This window comes from Geotrypetes seraphini, chromosome 1 (assembly GCF_902459505.1).
Source record: "Geotrypetes seraphini chromosome 1, aGeoSer1.1, whole genome shotgun sequence".
NCBI classification, from domain to species: domain Eukaryota; kingdom Metazoa; phylum Chordata; class Amphibia; order Gymnophiona; family Dermophiidae; genus Geotrypetes; species Geotrypetes seraphini.
In genome coordinates, this window is record NC_047084.1 from 374,428,453 (window position 1) to 374,443,158 (window position 14,706).

The 14,706-nt window shown below is 47.5% G+C and overlaps 1 protein-coding gene across 3 annotated transcripts in view; it reads right to left on the minus strand.

Annotated features, from left to right (window-relative positions):
- SLC20A2 (solute carrier family 20 member 2) overlaps window positions 1–14,706 on the minus strand; it is a 229,955-nt gene that overhangs the window by 205,294 nt on the left and 9,955 nt on the right. For all 3 annotated transcript variants that reach the window (XM_033915532.1, XM_033915517.1, XM_033915526.1), the window contains exon 2: window positions 1,191–1,717. In XM_033915532.1, coding sequence (XP_033771423.1) covers window positions 1,191–1,479 — 289 coding nt within the window. In that variant the 5' untranslated portion in view covers window positions 1,480–1,717. The remainder of the gene's footprint in view (window positions 1–1,190; window positions 1,718–14,706) is intronic.

Sequence of the window (14,706 nt, forward strand, 5' to 3'; positions counted from 1 at the left end):
TGTTGCTAAGGAAGGGGGCACTAACTTAGGACACAGGAGGGAGGGAATAGAGAGGGATAATTGTTGGGTCTGAGTGTGTGAGAGGGCAATGGATGGTGGCACATGGGGAAGGAAGAAAGAGGAAAGTTGGGCAGAGAAGAGAGAGGTAGAGATGCATGGGGAATAGAAGGATGAGAGGGAGAAATATTGGATATGTAATGGAGGGAACAGGGACAGATTGAAGGGGATGCAAGAGGGAGGAATATTGGACATAGTGATGGAGGGAGAGATGTGGCATGGTGCTGGAGAGGGGCGATAGGAGAAATGGGCATGGGAATGGTAGGCAGTGGTGAAAAATGCTGCACATAATCTGGGGGATGAGAGGGAGACAAGTTAGACTCATGGAGGAGAGACAGAGAGAGATGTTGGCTGGGGAAAGGAATGAGGTCGAGGAGAGGAAGCATACAGGAGGCAGAAAGGAAAGAAATACTGGATGCACACAGTCAGAAGGAAGTCCAACCAGTGACTCATGAAATCACCAGTCAAAGGCTGGAAAAATGATTTTCAATTTAGTGATTTAGTGTCTCCGCTGTCTATATTTTGCACTATATTTTTCTGTTTTTCTATAGCTGTTACCGAGATGACATTGCATAAAGTCATCTGCCTTAACTTCTTTGGAAAAAAAAACCCTAAATATAAATTAACATTTTCACTGCATACAGTATACTACTTTTTTTATTTTAAATTTTGTGGTTACCATTATGTATTAGGATTATATTGTATATGTATATGAAAAATGGATGGAAGAAATTGCATTACAATTGGTATTATTATTATTATTATGGGGGTGGGGTCGGGGGTACTCTGATATTTGTTAGGCTTAGGGGGGTACTTAGCTTGAAGAAGTTGAGAAACGCTGGCATAGAGAGCATGTTGTATACATTCGATAAGGAGTTTGGTTTCATCAGTTTTAATGCATTTTGAAATATATATTTTATCTAGTACAAACTAATGAGGCACTATGTTTTGTTTTCAACAGAAAATTTCACACCATATAGTCAAAGATTTTAGACACCCTAGATAAGGGTGTGTCAAAATTAAATATTTACAGCAAATAAATGTAACACCCATAACAGAAAAAAAAAAACAGCTTGTAAATGGTAAGTACAAAAAGCATGTACTGAAAGTGGTAAACATTTAATGTTACTTACCAACCATCGCGCTAACCTCACCAGCCATCAATAAGGGCACCGAATCGTTGTATACTGTGACATCAATAATACCCTTGCGAATAGTTTCTCCAACTTTTGCTCCCAATAATACAGAGCCTATGGTTTCAAAAATTGAAGCCAAAATGCAAGCCTGACGTAAAGTGACTACACCAGAGCCCACTGCTGTGCCAAATGAATTGGCAACATCATTTGCACCAACGGAAAATGCCAAAACAAAAGCAATAATAAATCCAACTATGACCATCCAAAGATACTGCTCCAAAACCATTTTGATTTTCTATGCTGGGCTTATTCCTTTATGTAAAAAAAAAAAGTAAACTCGAGGATTAAACAAAATCCAAAGTAGATGTGTAAACTGTATTCTCTGGAAGGTGCTGATGTGAATGAATTGCTAACTGAGGCTTTTCAAAGTACTGTCAATATAGTTCTTTTGATTGTATTCAGTCAGTAGTGAAGAACATTCCATATTTTGCCCCTGATCCGGAAAAGGTCAAGATGTTTCCCTTCTGCAATAGAAAAGAAAAAAAAAAAAGTGATTCACAGAAGCACAATTCAGCTCAAAAAGTTGAAACCCTCCAATGGGATTCAACCTTGGCATGTTATAATGTCCATTATACACAGCAAAGCAACATATTAAATTTATACAGAAGAGGACTTGAGGGGAAAAACAAAATAAGGATTATGGTAAGAGAATAGAGCTAGGAGTAGGTAACTTCAAAGTCTGTCTCAGTCTTTGCCCACAAAGTACGTATAATGGCTCCAGCTCTTGATATTCTCACCTAGGTCTTTTATTAAAGATTAGCTCACATCTGCAATAGGGCCCATAGGAATAAAATAAGGCATGTTTATAGGCCACAGGACATAAATACCTCTTCTTCCTCCTCCCTCCCTCCCTCCACCCCCCAATGAACCTTAAGCCCTGTATACCACTACTTGAATTATAGGCCCATTGCCTCCACCCTACCCCCCGATATAGATTATAAATACAGTACCACCTCAAATATCACCTGAGCACTCTTGAAGAAAAAAAATAAATAAATATGTGCAAATATATCCAGCCACAAAAGTATCCTTTGGACATATGGCTAAATTTTGGGCATTAAAAAAATAAATGGTAGTTAAACTGATCATGAACGAATAACTGGTAGCATCATTAATTTCCTACATTCTCATTTACCCGTCTAGTTGACCAGCAGAAACAGCTGAAAATTTCTTTTCAAATTATGCTTTAATGTTCAGTCACCTGCCTTACACATTGTTAATTTTTAGTATGAAATAAATTCATTCAGCTGACCTACCTGTATATATTTGAATATAAACTGAGATTTTGGGGCAAAAAAAAAAAAAAAGTGTTTTATTTGGTCTACGCCCACTCGTCCCCCCTTCCAGGCCTGCCCCAAGACCTGGAGGAACAGTGGTGGGGTGAACAGGAGGGATCCCTCCTGCCTCCTGTGCCAGCCAACAATAAGAACTTTTACCACCCTCCCGCCTCCGCAGCGTACCTTTCAAATACCTGGTGGTTCAGCGGTGAACCGGGCAAGAGCAATCTTCCTTTGCTCCTGCCCTTGTGCAGAGCTGCTAGCTGAATGGCTGCCGCCAAGTTCCTGCATTTTGTTGCTACCTACTGTACTGGACCCTGCTTTCCAAGATCTGAATATGCTGCTGTGGAATGGGCTAGCTGGGATGCTGCAGTTGCACACTGTGCTAAATACTATCAAACATGCCTTGACTGTGTCTGAACAAGTGAGATATTGCATACCACTGCTCTAGAGATTGTATAGAGTCAAAAGATCAAAAGGCCTACTGATTGTATAACTACTATCTTCTTTTAAAGCTGAACATTTGCAGCAGCCTAAATGTTTTTCAAGCTCCTACAGGTGTTCATACTATTCCAGAAATAAATACCATCAACCTCCTATATCTATGCGAGCGTCTACCCAAAGAAACCAGTGGCAACTGAAAACTGCCCCTACTCAATCTAAGCAGGATCAGTCTGTCCAGCAGTGGGTTGAGTCAGGTTGGGTCACTCCTACTAGTCCCAGCCAATTAAGGGCCAGATTCTCAAAACTTTAATTACATTACATTACATTAGGGATTTCTATTCCGCCTGTGCCTGAGGTCGCTAAACTGGTTTCCGACAGTTTAGACTGCACGTTTAGTGGCGGATCAACAAAACTGCTTCTGTCTTTAGCGAGCTTTCTAACAGTCTCTGACACTGACATGCAAATGGGCTCTTCAACATTAAAATGAGCACTCTGGTGGATTCTTTAAAATCGCCGAGCCATTCCACAAGAGTGGCGTCGGCTATTGGTGACAAATCAGTGACTGGTCTAGGGGTGCCATTACAGTGACAGCACTGTTTAAAACCCCGGCAGCATGAGAGATACCCATTCTCTCTCACCGCCAAGAAACCTCCCCTCCCCCAGCAGCGGGAGAGATGCCCATTCTCTCCTGCTGCCACACAACAAACCCCCACACTCACACACCTGGCACCATTTCCCCCTTACCAGCTAGCCTGCCTCTTCAAAATGGACCTTCCCTCCCCGGTGTATCCTGAGGCTCTGATTAAGGCCCCCCTGGGTCAAAAAACCTGGGCCAATCAGAGCCTCAGGCCCCTCCCTGGTGCATCCCAGCTAGCACTGGGGAGGAGAAGGCACATTTTGAAGTGGAAGGCCAGGAATAGGCATCCCTCTGGTCAGCCATCTAAATTAAGGTAAGGGGGAAGAGGGTGGTGGGTGTCTGAGGAAGGGGGGGGGGTGTTGTATAAGAGTGAGAGAGAATGGGCATCTCTCCCACTGCGGGGGGGAGGGGGGTTGGCAGGAGAGAGAGTGGGCATCTCTCTCGCTGCAGGTGGTCCAGCAACAAACCAGGCAAGAGTGATCTTCCTTCCCTGTTCAGAGCCACTAGTGCAACTTTGCGAGTTCCCATGGTCTTGCAGTGGGAAGGGATAGGAGATATCACTCCCGCCTCCAGTCTGTTGAGGAATTTCTGAAATTTACAGGTGCGATAATGTGTCACAGAAAACTGAGATTGTGAATGAATCAAAATTAAGTGAATAAATTAAAACGCAGTACCTATACATTAAAATTTGGAAACTCAGATGAGGGTTTAGTGACAAAGCCTTGAGACCTTGTAATTACAGATTAAGCTCACAGATTGAACATAAGAACATAAGAACATAAGAAGTTGCCTCCGCTGAGGCAGACCAGAGGTCCATCTCGCCCAGCGGTCCGCTCCCGCGGCGGCCCATCAGGCCCATTGCCTGAGCAATGGTCCCAGACTATCCCTATAACCTACCGCTACTCTTATCTGTACCCCTCAATTCCTTTATCCTCTAGGAACCTATCCAAACCTTCTTTGAAGCCTTGTAACGTGCTCCGGCCTATCACAGCCTCCGGAAGCGCGTTCCATGTGTCCACCACTCTCTGGGTGAAAAAGAACTTTCTGGCATTTGTTTTAAACCTGTCTCCTTTTAATTTTTCCGAGTGCCCCCTTGTACTTGTGGTTCCCCATAATCTGAAAAATCTGTCCCTGTCTACTTTTTCTATACCCTTCAGGATCTTGAAGGTTTCTATCATGTCTCCTCTAAGTCTCCGCTTTTCCAGGGAGAACAGCCCCAGCTTTTTCAGTCTGTCAGTATATGAGAGGTTTTCCATACCTCTTATCAGTTTAGTTGCTCTTCTCTGGACTCCCTCAAGTACCGCCATGTCCTTTTTGAGGTACGACGACCAATATTGGACACAGTACTCCAGATGCGGTCGCACCATTGCACGATACAGTGGCAGGATGACCTCCTTCGTCCTGGTCGTGATACCCTTCTTAATGATACCCAACATTTTGTTTGCTTTTCTTGAGGCTGTGGCGCACTGTGCCGACGCCTTCAAAGACGTGTCCACCATCACTCCCAGGTCTCTTTCAAGGTTACTTACCCCTAGCAGTGATCCTCCCATTTTGTAGCTGAACATCGGGTTCTTTTTCCCTACATGCATGACCTTGCATTTCCCTACATTAAAGTTCATTTGCCATTTTTTGGCCCATTCTTCTAGCGTCGTTAGATCCCTTTGCAGATCTTCGCAGTCTTCCATGGTATCAACCCTGCGGTAGAGTTTGGTGTCATCCGCAAATTTAATAACTTCGCAATTTGTTCCTGCCTCCAGGTCATTAATAAATATATTGAACAGGAGCGGTCCCAGCACCGACCCCTGCGGAACTCCGCTCGTTACCCCATGCCAGTCCGAGTAATGGCCCTTCACTCCAACCCTCTGTTTCCTGTCCGCCAGCCAGTTTTTGATCCATCGGTGGACCTCCCCTTGCACCCCGTGTCTCCACAGCTTTTTAAGCATTCTTTCGTGCGGTACCTTGTCAAAGGCTTTTTGAAAGTCAAGGTAAATGATGTCAATGGATTCCCCTTTATCCACCTGTCTGTTTACCCCCTCAAAGAAGTACAATAAGTTTGTGAGGCATGACCTACCCTTGCAGAAGCCGTGCTGGCTCGACTTTAGCTGTCCATTGTTTTCTATGTGGCATTCCTTGTCTAAATTGCTGTATGCTACGGAAGTTCAGAAGGTTGATTTTGTGACTCTTAAGACATAAATTTATGTACCATTCTTCATATACATCCATGGAGTTTAAGTTCTCAGAGGAATAGGAAACTTGGGTGTTTTACAGAGAGAATCTGTTCCTTGTATATTAGAACATACAATGCTAATTGGAAGGTCATACAAAAGTTAAGATGTGTCTGCAGGAAGTAGGGCTTTTTACTGACATGATTGATATTTGAGAAGGACAGAGATCAAAAGTGATTTAGAAAGAAAAAAGTGAAACACTGCCACAGATAGGACTTAACGTTAACATCGACGTAAGGCGTTGTATTTTAAAGCATGATAATTATTATAAATGATGTCACATAGGGTTTAAATCTGTTTGTCCTTGCTTTCTCCCTTTGAAGAGCACTGAAATTGTGAGGACTTGCTCTTCCCAGACAATAGGAGCAGTGTTAATAAATTCTAATTGTTTATTACATGGTTTTTCCTCATGTTGAATTCACAGAACAGAGTCTCTAGCCCAGTCATGTGGGAGAGAGAATCCATTCTGGCAATTCTTTTGGCCTCGATGTTCAGGTCTTCTAGCCTGGCTTGGAAATGTATCTGCCAATTCTAAGAACTTTTAACTCCCTCCCGCCTTCCCTACGTAACTTTCAAATCCCTAGTGGTACAGCAGTAAAGATAGTGCCTGTGCAGTAGGTAGCACAAAATCACAGAGACATCCATTCAATGTTTCTTCGATGCTTGTGCCTCTTAGCTTTCTTGTGTGTTTCCCCCAATGGCAGAGCACTAAAGTAGCCAAGATAGAGCTGAACGTTAATCAATGGTCCTGGAGTAGGGCTATGAATAGGAGCCTCGGAATCTGAGTTGGAAGATTAGGTTTTCACCTTCAGTAATCTTCTTTGTTAGTCCTTGGAGGATTCAGTATGCTAGGTGTTGAATCCAGGAGTTGCAGAAATCCAAACACTTTTCTGAGCATTTGCTCCTCCCAACCTCAGAGTTAGAGCCCCCTGTAGTTCAGTCCCAAAATCAAGAAACATATCTGAACAAATCCATGACGAGGAAGGGGATTCTGGGGAAGCTCCCCAGCAACAAACTTACACGAACTGGTCCGCAAAACATGAAAACAAGCAAAAGGTACAAAGGCAACACAGAAAAAACATTAAAGAACAATGTGGATCTAACCTGCTGTATGCAACGAGCACCCACATGAAGCAGCCTTTGGTAATATGCATACTCGCAGAAGAGCAAACTCCCCACAGGACCCATCTACTAGCTGGAAGACTGTCAAACCTGTAAGGAGAATAACCAAGGCCAAAGCAAGCAGGTGAAGCAGAACTGAAAGAGTGGGCTGTACTGAATCCTCTAGGGACTAACAGAAGATTGAAGGTGACAACCTAATCTTCCATTCTGGATTCAGAATGCTAAATGACGTACCAAAGCAATGGCAGCGTCTAGGGATGGACAGAAGAGCCTGCCTACAACGCTGAGGTCCCAAGAGCAGCATCAGAGCAAGCTGCCACATCCACCTACAATTAAAAAAATAGGCAGATAGGACCAAGTAGCCACAGTCCTGCAAATCTCATCTGGCAAAAATGTCCATATAGCAGTAACACTTCTAATGGAGTGGGCCTGAAAGTAAATCAGCGGCAGCTTGCTGCAGGTCACATTAGCTGCAGAAAGGCCATACAAATCTATCGGGTGATCGAGGCCTACTACGCCAAAGCAGAGCATTAAGGATAAAGAGGAGAGCAGATATTTGAAAATCAATAGTCCTCTCCAAAAGTGGAGCAAGACTCTTGATGCCCAACTTGCTTAAGATCTGATCCTTTCACTCTGAGCCTGTGGAATGGAACACATGTAAACAAACCTCCTGGGTGACATGGAAAGCAGAAACTACCATCAGTAGAAAGAAGGTATAGTTTGGAGAACTCCGGCATCTATAATACGGAGAAAAGATCTCTGCACTCAAGAGCTGGAAACTATGAAATACGCCCTGCCAAGACACCAATAAAAGCTGACCCTTAAAAGGAAGTCTGCTTAAAGTGGCCTTGGAGGCAGCTCCCCAGCCCAAGGATGGATTCAAAAAGGCCCACACACAGACACTGTATAAGCAGCAAGAACTCAAATAAGATCAGAAAGGGCATCCCCCACACAAGCACTAGCTGGGATGGACACCCACTTCTGAAGAGGGCACCCTGCGCAATCTCATGCGACAGGCACAACCCACGAAGGTGACTGCCGCCTCAATGCCTTTGATTTTTTGTTGCCTTTTGTTTTTAATATCCATCGTGCAATCCTGGGAATCGTTATGCACTACTCCTCCATCACTAGGAAGGTATCCTGCACCACAGCAGAAACTAGGTTCCTTAAAACAACTGAAAAGCAGGAGCCAGTGGATAAAGGTTAGACAGCTTGTGAGAGCCGGAAAGAGCAGCCTGGGCATCTTATTGTTCTGTAACCAGACCAAGGTGTGGAAGGGGGAAGGACAGCACATTAGAGCCTTCCCCCCCCCCCGAACTAGGGGGCGCATCTCCTGTGAGGATCCTCAGTTCAGATATCAAGCCAAGAAGCCAAACAGGGGAGGAGGGAGGGTTGTGTTAATATCTGCCTGCTGTCCCTGGATAAAGCAATGTTACTTACCGTAACAGTTGTTATCCAGGGACAGCAGGCAGCTATTCTCACTAGTGGGTGATGTCATCCGACAGAGCCCCAATGCGGACGTCTCACAAGCATACTTGCTTGAAGAAACTTCAGAAGTTTCGAGATACCTGCACCGCGCACGCGCGAGTGCCTTCCCGCCCGATGCACCGGGCGTGTCTCCTCAGTTCAGGTAGCTAGCAGAGACCCCAACCCAGGGGAGGTGGGTGGGATGTGAGAATAGCTGCCTGCTGTCCCTGGATAACAACTGTTACGGTAAGTAACATCGCTTTATCCCAGGACAAGCAGGCAGGTATTCTCACTAGTGGGTGACCACCAAGCTAACCTCAATGGGATGGTGGGAGAGTTGGCAACTTAGGAGAATAAATTTTGTAACACTGTTTGGCCAAACTGCCCATCCCGTCTGGAGAAAGTATCCAGACAATAATGAGAGGTGAATGTATGAACCGAGGACCAAGTGGCAGCCTTACAAATCTCCTCAATCGGTGTCGATCTGAGGAAGGCTACAGAGGCTGCCATTGCGCTGACCTTATGGGCTGTGATTTTACAGGGAAGGGGTAATCCAGCCTGGGCATAGCAGAAAGAGATGCAAGCCGCCATTCAGTTGGAGATGGTACGCTTCGAGACAGGGCATCCCAACTTGTTCGGATCAAAGGAGACAAAAAGTTGAGGAGCAGTTCTGTGTGGTTTGGTGCGATCCAGGTAGAAAGCCAAGCACGTTTACAGTCCAGAGTGTGAAGAGCTGATTCTCCAGGATGAGAATGAGGCTTTGGAAAAAACACAGGAAGAACTATGGACTGGTTGAGATGAAATTCAGAGACCATTTTAGGCAGGAATTTCGGATGAGTGTGAAGGACCACCTTGTCATGATGGTATACTGTGAAAGGTGGATCCGCCACCAAGGCCTGAAGCTCACTGACTCTGCGGGCAGAAGTGAGGGCAACAAGAAAAACCACTTTCCAAGTGAGAAACTTCAGCGGAGGCTTGTTGAGAGGCTCAAAAGGAGGTTTCATAAGTTGAGAAAGTACAACATTGAGATCCCAAACCACTGGAGGAGGTTTGAGAGGAGGATTGACATGGAAAAGTCCTTTCATGAATCTGGAAACCATAGGATGAGCAGAGAGGTTTCCCTTGCAGAGGCTGATGGAAAGCCGCAATGGCACTCAGATGGACTCGTATTGATGTAGACTTGAGGCCAGAATGAGACAGGTGTAGAAGATAGTCCAATATAGAAGAAAGGGAGGCTTGTCAAGGCTCCGTACGATTAGAAACACACCAATGAGAAAATCTAGTCCATTTTTGGGAGTAGCATTGTCTAGTAGCAGGCTTCCTGGAAGTCTCCAACACATCCCTCACCGCTTTGGAAAACTGGAGAGGAGTTACGTTGAGGAACCAAGCTGTCAGGTGGAGAGACTGCAGGTTGGGATGAAGCAGAGATCCTTGATGCTGAGTAAGCAGTGAAGGAAACACTGTGAGAAGGAATGGTTCCCTGCTGCTAACTTGAAGTAGAAGGGAGTACCAAGGCTTTCTGGGCCACCGAGGGCTATCAGAATCATGGTGGCATGGTCTGACTTCAGCTTGACCAGAGTCTTTTGAATGAGAGGAAATGGAGGAAACGCATATAGAAAGAGATTCCTCCAGTCCAGAAGAAAGGCATCCGCCTCGAGGCGATGAGGAGTGTAGATCCTGGAGCAGAATTGAGGCAGTTTGAAGTTGTGGGGAGCCGCAAAGAGGTCTGAGGCATCCCCCACTGAGAGAAGATCTGATGAAGGGGCTTGGAATGGAAAGTCCATTCGTGAGGCTGGAGGAGACGACTTAAGTTGTCCGCCAAGGCATTGTCCGCCCCCTGAATGTAGACAGCTTTGAGGAAGGTGTTGTGGCGAATCGCCCAATCCCAGACTGTGAGAGCTTCCTGGCAGAGGGAGGCCGATCCCGTGCCCCCCTGCTTGTTGACATAATACATGGCGACTTGCTTGTCCGTGCGAATGAGGACCACCATGTCGTGAAGCAGATGTTGAATCGCTTGAAGAGCATTGAAAATTACCCCGAGTTCCAGAAGTTGATATGGCACAGTCGGTCCGCACTGGTCCAGAAGCCTTGAGTGCTAAGACCATCCAGATGAGCCCCCCAGGCATAGGTCGAGGAATCGGTCGTGAGAACCTTCTGGTGGGGAGGAGTGTGAAACAGCAAACCTCTGGATAGATTTGAAGAGATCATCCACCAATGTAGAGACTGCTGAAGAGCAGGAGTGACCAGGATGTGACGAGTCAAAGGATCTGACACTTGTGTCCACTGAGAAGCCAGGGTCCACTGAGGAATTCTGATGTGAAGTCTGGCAAAAGGAGTCACATGAACTGTAGAGGCCATGTGGCCCAGGAGAACCATCATGTGTCTCGCTGAGATGGACTGGCGAGAAGACACTGAATGGCAGAGATGAAGCAGAGTATCCAGGCGCTGAGGAGGAAGGAATGCTCTGAGCTGTAAAGTATCCAGAACCGCCCCGATGAAGGGAAGAGACTGGGTCAGTTGCAGATGAGATTTTGGGAAGTTGATCTCGAACCCCAGACTCTGCAGGAACCAAATAGTCTTTTGGGTCGCCAAGATGACCCCTGGAGCCAAGGCAGCTTTGATGAGCCAGTCGTTGAGATAGGGAAACACCTGAAGACCGTGGTTCCGGAGTGCAGCGGCCACCACCACCAGACACTTGGTGAAAACTCTGGGAGACGAGGACAGGCCGAAGGGAAGCACTTGGTACTGCAGATGCAGATGTCTCACATGAAATCTTAAGAATTTGCGAGAGGCCGGATGAATTGGAATGCGAGTGTAGGCCTCCTTGAGATCCAGAGCGCATAACCAGTTGTTCTGCTCGAGGAGGGGGTAGAGAGAAGCAAGGGTCAGCATGTGAAATCTCTCCTTAACAAGAAACTTGTTGAGCACCCTGAGGTCCACAATAGGACGCAGGTCGCCCTTCTTCTTCTGAACAAGGAAGTACCGGGAGTAAAACCCCTGGTTGTGTTGGTCCACAGGGACCGGCTTGACGGCCCGAAGCCGGAGCAAAGCCTGAGCTTCCTGAAGAAGAAGGGCGGTCTGGGTCAAGTTGGAAGGATACTCTCTTGGAGGGTGGTCCGGGGGGACCCGATGGAATTGAAGAGAATATCCTTCCCGGATGATGGTAAGGACCCAAAGGTCGGTGGTAATAGCCATCCATCGATGGTAAAAATGATGGAGGCAACCCCCAATGGGAAAAACAGGAGATAGCAGAATGGTGTTGGTTATGCTCCCGACAAGAGAGTCAAAAAGGCTGAGGAGCCTTCAAAACAGCAGAAGGCTGAGGTTTCTGTTGAGACTTCTGCGGCGGCTGTCTCTTCGCTGGTTACCTCACAGGAGGAGCCTGCCTGGGAGTGTAACGCCTCTGATATATCAAGGGCGGTCGAGAAGGTCGAGACTGAGCAGGTTTAGGCTTGGGACGAAGGATGGACTGGAAGGACTTTTCATGGTCCGACAGCTTCTTCGTCACGGTCTCAATAGACTCAAACAAATCCGCACCTGCACATGGGATGTTGGCAAGCCTGTCCTGGAGGTTCGGATCCATGTCAATGGTGCAAAGCCATGCCAAGCGACGCATGGATACGGAACAGGCGGCAGCCCTCGCCGAGAGCTCAAAGGCATCATAGGAGGATTGCATCAATTGAAGACGCAGCTGAGACAGCGAGGCGACGACCTCCTCGAATTCAAAATGGGCTTGAGATTCGATGTAGGGTATAAACTTCCGGAGCACTGGAAGGAAGAACTGGAAGGTGTAATTGAAGAACTCGGGAAGCCATCATCGAGTTCTGGTAGATGCGCCTTCCGAACTTATCCATTGTCCTCCCCTCTCGGCGCGGAGGCATCGAGGCATACACCTGGGACGGATGAGAATGTTTGAGGGAGGACTCGACCAACAGTGACTGATGAGAGAGTTGGGAGCCCTCAAACCCCTTATGATGCACCGTGCGGTACCTGGCATCCAGTTTGCCAGGGACAGCAGGAAGGAGCTTGTGCAGAGGCAAGAATGAGGCAGATGCATGGTATCCAGGTATTCCTTGGAGTATCGGGAACCCGAGTCCAAGGTGATGTCGAGATCATCCGCCATCTGCCGCAGAAAAGATGAAAAAGACAGCTGGTCCGCCGAGACAGGCCGTTGGGTCGGACTTGATGAAGTCGAAGCCTCCTGATCCAAGGAGACATGGGATCGGCAAGGAGAGAAAGACCCGTAGGCATCCTCGAACTCCGGGTCCGGAGGAGGGGAGATATCCAAAGATGAATACCCCACACGAGGAAGCTTCTTCGGAGGTGAGACCTTAGAATGCCTAGACGAATGCCTCGAAGAATGCCTGGAACGGTGCCCCTCCCTGTGTCTCGAAGGAGATCTGGAGCGGCGATGCCCAGAAGGCTCCCCAGAGGACTCCAATAAATAGATGGGGCTGGAGACCGTAGAGCGAAGAGGAGGATGGGCCAACGCCTCTCAAGCAGCAGTCCAGGGATCGAGAGAGGGCCTGGAATGGAAGGGACTCCGGAAGAATTCCTCCTGACGACGCCCAGGGCTTCGACCACCCGAAGGCACATCCCACTGTTCTTCGCCCGGGACGGGGATAGGTTCCAGAGGCGGCATCTCACTAAACGAAGCACGCTTCGATGAACTGGCGGCCAAGCGCCGTTCCTCCTCCCCTAGCAGCGAGAGCAAGCGGCGCGGAGGAGGAGGGGCGGCCTGCCCCCACGAGGAGGGTCTGCATGCCCATGCTGGATTGTTGCAAGCCATTTGGGCCCCATGGTGGTCATTATTTCAATGAATTGGGCCTCCATGATCGACCGCAGCGAATCCGACAAGGGGGGACCTCCTGTACGGTCTTCGCGGTCTCGAGTGGTCGAGTGCTTAGCCTTAGAAGTTTTCGGCACTTTGAAACCACCGGGGGAATGGTCTGAGGAGGTACCTGATTTGAGGAGACCTAAGGAGGCACCGGAGCAGGAGGCGGGGTCAAAGCCGGAATGAAGGAGGCCGGCTTCAAAAGACCCGATGCAGCAGGAATAGAAGACGACTTCGCAGGTACAGGCGAAGCACTGGTCGAAGTCGAAGCCAAAGGTTCCTTGGAAGCTTCCATCTTGAGCATCGACTCCCACAGGAAACAGCGACGCTTAAAAGCACGTGCTGTCAGAGTGGAACAAGGCCGGCACGATTTCGGAAGATGTTCTGGACCGAAACACTGCAAACAGCGTCGAAGCGGGTCCATCAACAAAATCGCGCGCTGGCACTTGATGCACTTTTTAAAACCGGTAATAGGCCGGGACATAGGCCAAAAAAGCTCCACCGCTAGATTGAAGGAGCGGGGCCCCAGCCACGCGGCCGACCCGGTCGAATCGGAAAATTTTTTTTTTTTTTTTTAAATAATAAAAACGACAGAATGAAAACACACGATTAAGAGAAAACAAACTCAAAACCACGGACTAGAAGGCAAGAACACGGGTTCACTCAGCACAGAGAGTTGAAGTAAACTTCTCAGCTCTGCGGAAAGAAAAGAACTGAGGAGACACGGCCGGTGCATCGGGCGGGAAGGCACTCGCGCATGCGCGGTGCAGGCATCTCGAAACTTCTGAAGTTTCTTCAAGCAAGTATGCTTGCGAGACGTCCGCATCGGGGCTCTGTCGGATGACATCACCCACTAGTGAGAATACCTGCCTGCTTGTCCTGGGATAACCACCCTTTTTGTGTCAGTCAAATGGCCTGACTGGAATACGTCCGAATCAAGCAGTCAGTCAAGAAGAAATTAGGTGAATCACCTGGTAGCGCCAAAACAGTACCACTGCCCACATTTTCTAAAATGTTCTTGAAGCCTTGGGTAGGTGAAATGGCATGTGCCAAAACCGAAAGCGCTGCTCAAAGAGAGGCAAGCAAACCTAGTGCCGATTCCGAGTCCATAGGGAAAATGTAAATATTCTCCCAGTTTTTCTGCAGAAATGTGTAACCCTGAGAAACTAATTCACCAGAATGGGATCCAGCCAGCCCAATGCCTCCGTCTTGGGCACCATGCACTAAGTGGAACAACGTCCCTTAGTTCCCGAAGAACTACAAGAACTGTCCTGAGGACCAGTAACACTGAAAAGGGAAACACAAAACAGAGACTCCAAGAACGAACTGGAAACCTGAGGATGCAAAGTTGCAAGCATCCTGAAAAATCTTCACAGCCCCCTGACCTGACATTACAGCATCTTCTTCCTCATGAGAAAACCTGAAGAGTCATTGGAAGAGGTCAAGA